This window comes from Colobus angolensis, unplaced genomic scaffold (assembly GCF_000951035.1).
Source record: "Colobus angolensis palliatus isolate OR3802 unplaced genomic scaffold, Cang.pa_1.0 Scaffold24, whole genome shotgun sequence".
NCBI classification, from domain to species: domain Eukaryota; kingdom Metazoa; phylum Chordata; class Mammalia; order Primates; family Cercopithecidae; genus Colobus; species Colobus angolensis.
Genome location: NW_012115599.1, coordinates 14,115,130 through 14,120,603, shown reverse-complemented (window position 1 = coordinate 14,120,603; position 5,474 = coordinate 14,115,130). Strand labels below are relative to the sequence as shown.

General features: G+C 55.2%; 2 protein-coding genes across 3 annotated transcripts in view; both read left to right on the top strand.

The window, feature by feature from the left end:
• Positions 1-4,280, top strand: part of KIFC1 (kinesin family member C1) — a 50,409-nt gene extending 46,129 nt beyond the window's left edge. The window contains exon 12 of the mRNA XM_011945462.1: positions 4,240-4,280. The gene's annotated coding sequence lies outside the window, so the exon portion shown is untranslated. The remainder of the gene's footprint in view (positions 1-4,239) is intronic.
• SYNGAP1 (synaptic Ras GTPase activating protein 1) overlaps positions 1-5,474 on the top strand; it is a 28,635-nt gene that overhangs the window by 4,825 nt on the left and 18,336 nt on the right. For both annotated transcript variants that reach the window (XM_011945473.1, XM_011945472.1), the window contains exons 3-4: positions 3,935-4,026; positions 4,473-4,594. In XM_011945473.1, the coding sequence (XP_011800863.1) occupies positions 3,935-4,026; positions 4,473-4,594 (214 nt within the window). The remainder of the gene's footprint in view (positions 1-3,934; positions 4,027-4,472; positions 4,595-5,474) is intronic.

The following is a 5,474-nucleotide window of genomic DNA, read 5'->3' as shown; positions in this document are numbered from 1 at the left end:
CGGGGAGGGGGGTGGGGAAGCCGCGGTGGCGGCGGCGGCGGCAGCAGCTGCTCCCTCCGCATGTTCTCGCTGCATCTTCCGAGTGGGGGGAGTTATGGTAACCGGAGGGGGACAGCGGAGGTCGGGAGGGTCGGGGAGCGGCCTCGTGTGGACAGGGTCTTGAGCACGCGGGGGCGGCCGGTGTGTGTGGGATCTTGGAGCCCCTGGTGGAAGGGGCAGCCCGTGTGTCCGCGTGTGTGTTCGTGCCCATGCTCGTGTCTCCTGTGTGTCGGTGCCATGTGCACACGGGGGCCCAGTTCCTCGTGCACACATGTGCAGCCAGCCTTGTGCAAGTGTGTCCTGTCTTATCTTGCCTCTGCCTGTTTCCTGCCTAGGGGGCTGTTGGGCCAGCCATGGGCTTGTGGGGCAGTTCGCAGCCATGCTGGTCCATGTCACCTCTGACCCTGAGCGTGCATATCGCTGGCTGGGGCTCACCTCCTGTCAGCCTTCTGTGTGTGGGAATGTGTGGCCCTATGAGCAGGATTTTCTGTGTCCCTGGTGGCAGGTTGTGTGTCTTTGCATGTGTGTTCCAGCACTGGCCTGAGTATCTGTGTCAGTCCCAGCATGGGTGTCCAGGGCGTGTCTGGATGTGGGTGGTGTGGCGTGGTGGGGGAGAGTGTGTGAATGTGTTCCTTGGAATCCTACGGTGTATGAAACACCTTTGGGCTGGGCAGGTGTAAGCCCTGCTTGGTCAGTAAGTGGGGACAGAAAAGCTCAAAAAGGGAAGAAATGGGGTAAAGAGGAAAAGTGGGGAGGGAATAGGAGCAAAGGAATGAGAGAGGCTTGAAGAAGAGAGCAGAGAGCAGGCCAGGGAGAAAGAATAGCTGGAGAATGGGAATGTGGGAGAAAGCTGAGCCAGACTTAGGAGAGAACAGGGGATAAGAGCTTAAGATGGGGAACTGGATAGAGATGGTGGGAAAAGAAGGGGTCTGGGGGCTGGGAAGGCAGTGGGGAGGAGAGAGTCAGGCCTTCTGGTAAAGTCATCTGTGAAAGAAGAAAGGGAAGAAGATGGGAGAAGGCACTGGATTCTTGTAGGCCTTGTAGGATCAGGCTTGGTTTTGGATCAGGGAAGGCCACTCAGGCATACGGGCTGGCTCACAGTGAGGCCTGTCATGGCAGGGACTGTCATTAGAGGTTCATATCCCCAGCACAGAGCTCTGTCTCCCATTTCTCTGCTCTGTGTCCAACCCTGTTCTTCGCCCTTCTCTGGCAACCTCCCTCCCCTGGCTCCCCTTGAGAGCTGCCAGCTGGGTGTGGAGAGGAAGAAAGGCCAAAGGAAAGGTTAGGGATTTGGAGGGCAGGGGGAGATTCTGTGGGTGATGGCAAGATTAGAGATGTTGGAGGGGCAGGAGTCCAAGCCCTTGCTGTATGTGTGTGAGTGCCATTGTGTGTGTACACAGGGTGTGTACATGTGTGGGTGTGTGCACAATGCCTGTGTTACGGGTTTGTGTAGGTGGCTGTTATGTGTGTGCATGCGTGTATACATCATGCAGGCATGGGACATGGAGACCCAGGATCACAGTTTATGCTTTTCAGGTTTGCTGTGTGTGTGTATATACGGGTGTGTGTTATTTTCTCTGTACATGTCACTGCATGCAGCACTAATAACAGGATGTTCTGTGTTTCTGTCACTCTGCCCCCCTTTCCTCTGTGTTTCTGCTATTCTTTTCCTGCGGCAACAAAAGTCTTTAATAAGCATATGTGTATGTGGCCTCTGTGTTCCTGTGACTTATGAGTGAGTTCATGGATCTTAGTTCTTGGTAATATGTGTAAGGTTATATTACTTCCAAGAACCAAGCAAGCCAATTAGCAAATTTGTTCTTCTGTTAATGCTTTAGTTCCAAAGCAGAATTTTAATGCATTTAAAGTTAGACTTTATGCCTTTATTAGATAAGCTTGCACATGAAAATAATGGCTGAGCTCGGTTCCCTGAAATGAGAGTGAGGCAGCCATACCTGAGAAATGCAGAAAAATGTTACTAGGGAAGAGATATCCTGAACCATTGGATGCATTGCTTAGTGTGTGCCAGAAGGATAATTAACACATTTGCTCCTGGTTTTTCTTTACTCTGGTGGCAATCTTGGATGCCTGTGTTAGAGTGAGAGAAGGGCTGGGGGAGGAAAGGGGGTTGTCCTGAGACAGAGCGGATGTGGTTGTACTTTTCACGTGAATGAAAGGATGTTTGTGCTTCTGAGATATGGGGATACCTTTCTGTGGTCAGGATCATGGTGTACTCAAGCATGTATTTCAGGGGTCAAACTGGAATTCCCCTGCATGGGGATATGTGCGTCTTAGGGTTATAGGTCCATTTCTGTAGTGTGCTGTCCACGTGATTGCCCAAGAGACTTGGGCCACAAAGTCCACACGAGCAGCTCTCATGTGGGTAACTGGGTTCAAGTATGTACTCCCTTGTTGTAGTGCTCACATATGTCAAAGCATGTATCCTGTGGGGTGTGTGGGCCTTAGGGTCTCAGAATGTGGATCCGTGCTATGCCCGTGCTCACAGTTGTCTGTATGTCTCAAAAGCACATAGATCCCCAGTTATTTTTTTGTATTGTGGTTCTCATATACACGTACCACTATAGCTCAGTGTATGTTTCTGTACTATACACCTGTTCCTGAGGGAGTGATAGGGTTCTCGTGTCATGGGGTCCACTTTTTGTATGCAAACCTCCTAACACCTGGGTTTTACAGGTAAAGGGGAGCTGGGGACTGATTCTAGGGCAGTTTGCAGGCAATTTGCAATTCTGGAAGCAGACAGTGAAAATATAATTGTGGTCCTCCCTTGTTCTGTTCTGGAACCTAGAGGGTTAACAGGCAGCTCTTCCGGTCCACCCCCCTCCTTCCAGCCTGTAGCTTCTTGTTGCCGTGGAGATGCTGGCCCCGCCCCTGATGCAGCACCTGCCCCCCCATTGGCTGCAGTGGTGACTGTGGGGCTGAGGGGGGAGCCCAGGCCTGGGCAGCCATTCTGGAGCTGGAGCCGGAGCTTGGCATCCCCCCACTTACATTCTCTTCCAGCCCCTCGGCCCCTCTAAATTCCCTTGTAGCTGAGCCTCAGCTTCCTTTTTCAGAGCTTGCCATCCCTCTAGGCTCTTGGCAGGCTGAGCTGCATCCGCATTCACCTCCCCTCCTCCTCCTCTCCCTGTCCTTACTTGGGAGTCCCCAGAACCCCCACTGCCCATCCTTCCTGTTCCCTGCCCACTCCCCTGCATTCTTTGCTTTTCCCCTCCCCCACCTTCTGAGCCCCTGCCACTGCAGTGCACGTGGAACCGGCTCCTTCTCCCCTCCCCCTACCTGCCCCTTCCTTGGATTTTCTGTCCCCGGCTTCTCCTCCTGCTACTCCTCACAGGTCTCTTCCAAGACCTCCCCCTCCAGTCCAGGGAGGGGGTCATGGGAGGCAGCCCTGGCCCTCCAGACAGACAGGGGTTCCAGGAGGTGGGGGGCAGATGGAAGATGTGCCCAGCAGAGGGAAGAGGAAAGCCTGCCTATGGGCAATGACCTTTAACCCATCTTTTCCCCCAGCTGGCCCCTTCTGGGGTGGGTGGGCACCAGGGACCTAGCCTCCCTGGATCTTTGGTGTCCTTCATTACTGGGGTTTTACTGACCCTCTCAGCCATGCCCCCCTGCTGACTGCCAGCCCCAGTCATGGGCCTAAGGCCTCCCACCCCATCCCCCTCAGGGGGCTCCTGCTCAGGTTCCTTGCCCCCTCCTTCCCGCTGCCAGCCTCTCCGCCGTCGCTGCTCTTCCTGCTGCTTTCCGGGGGGTAGGTGAGGCTGGAGCTGAGGGGCAGAGGGAGGTGGGGGCATGCACTGGGGTCAGGGGTGGGAACCTGGGTTAACAGCTTCCCTCCTGGCCCCCTCCCCAACTTCCCTTCTGGCCCTTTTCTCCCCTCCAGAATACCACTTGGGTCGCTCGAGGAGGAAGAGTGTCCCAGGGGGGAAGCAGTACAGCATGGAGGGCGCCCCCGCTGCGCCCTTCCGGCCCTCGGTGAGTGGTGCCTACCAGATGTGGCTCAGCTGGGCCCCCTCCCCTCCAGCCCCAACTGGGGCCCTAGGAGTCTGAGAAAGAGGGCAGGACGGGGAGAGAGGGAGTGAGATTGAGAAAAAGAATGTGTGTGTGTGTGTCTCCCCACCTCTTTGGTTTCCCCCTTCTTGGCTCTGCCCCCCTGCTTCTGAGACCATCCCTCCCACTTTCTCCAAGCTGTGTGTGTGTGTGTGTGTGTGTGTGTGTGTGTGTGTGTGCACGCGTGCTTGCACTGTACCCGTGGGAGCAAGGAAGACAAACTGGTATTAGGGTTCCTATCCCCCTTTCCTCGCCTCTGGAGACTTCCCTTTTCCCCATCCCACTTTCATCCAGGGACTCTCTACCAGCTGAGGGATGAGTAGGTAGAACTGACCCTGCCCCAACCCACCCCATCCCCATTTCCCCCCCAGCAAGGCTTCCTGAGCCGACGGCTAAAAAGCTCCATCAAACGAACGAAGTCACAACCCAAACTTGACCGGACCAGCAGCTTTCGCCAGATCCTGCCTCGCTTCCGAAGTGCTGACCATGACCGGTACAGGGGCTGGAGCATGTGGGATGAGATCGATGTAATGTAGGGTCTCTTGTGTGAGATGCAGAGGGAGGGGGTTATCTGTGTGCAAAGGTTGAAGGATTCAACTCAAGTTGGTTGGGGGATGTCACGGGGCAGGGGACAGAACAGAAAAGAACTAGAATAGGGATCTGTGAGCAGCAGGAGAGGGGTAGGGTGGCAGAGAGAAGACAGAGAGGCTGGAAAGGGAATGAAGGTGAAGCCAAGGAGTGACTTCTCAGGGACTACTCAGGCCAAGAAGGATGGGCTCTAGCCCAGGATCAAAGGAGCTGTACAGGAGGAGAGTGACTCTGGAGGAGCGTTTAAGGAATGCAGGGAAGGGGTTGGTAGGTGAGTGAGCAATAGGCTGTAGGTGGAAGGGTGTCAGGGAAGGTCAGGAAATACAGGGCAGCAGGTTGGAGCGGGGCTGGGGGTGGCTGAATGAATGGATGATGGCTAGGGCTCAAGGACCTCATCAGTGAAGGAAGAGACAGTATAGAGCATGGCAGAGAAGGGGAGGCTGGGACAGGTGTGCAGGGTGACAGAATGGGGAGCAATCCATGGACTGAGGCATGAAGAAGCAGCCTGTAGAGAAGTCCAGAAGGCATTGGCCCTGAGGCCAGGCTGAAGGAGACCTCCACTGTTTGCCTTTGTTGCCTGCCATTTGGGGTTCCTATCTGGGTTTCCCCCTCACCCAGTCACTCCCTAGGGAGAACCATGCCCTCCCTTTCCCCCACGTCTGGCCACCCACAGGATTGGGCAGGTAGGGAGGTTGGGATAAAGTGAGTTACACCTTTCCCTGCCCCCCTCCCATGTTGCCAGAGCTGGATTTGGGGCCGGCAGGGGGTGAGGGCATGGTATTCCT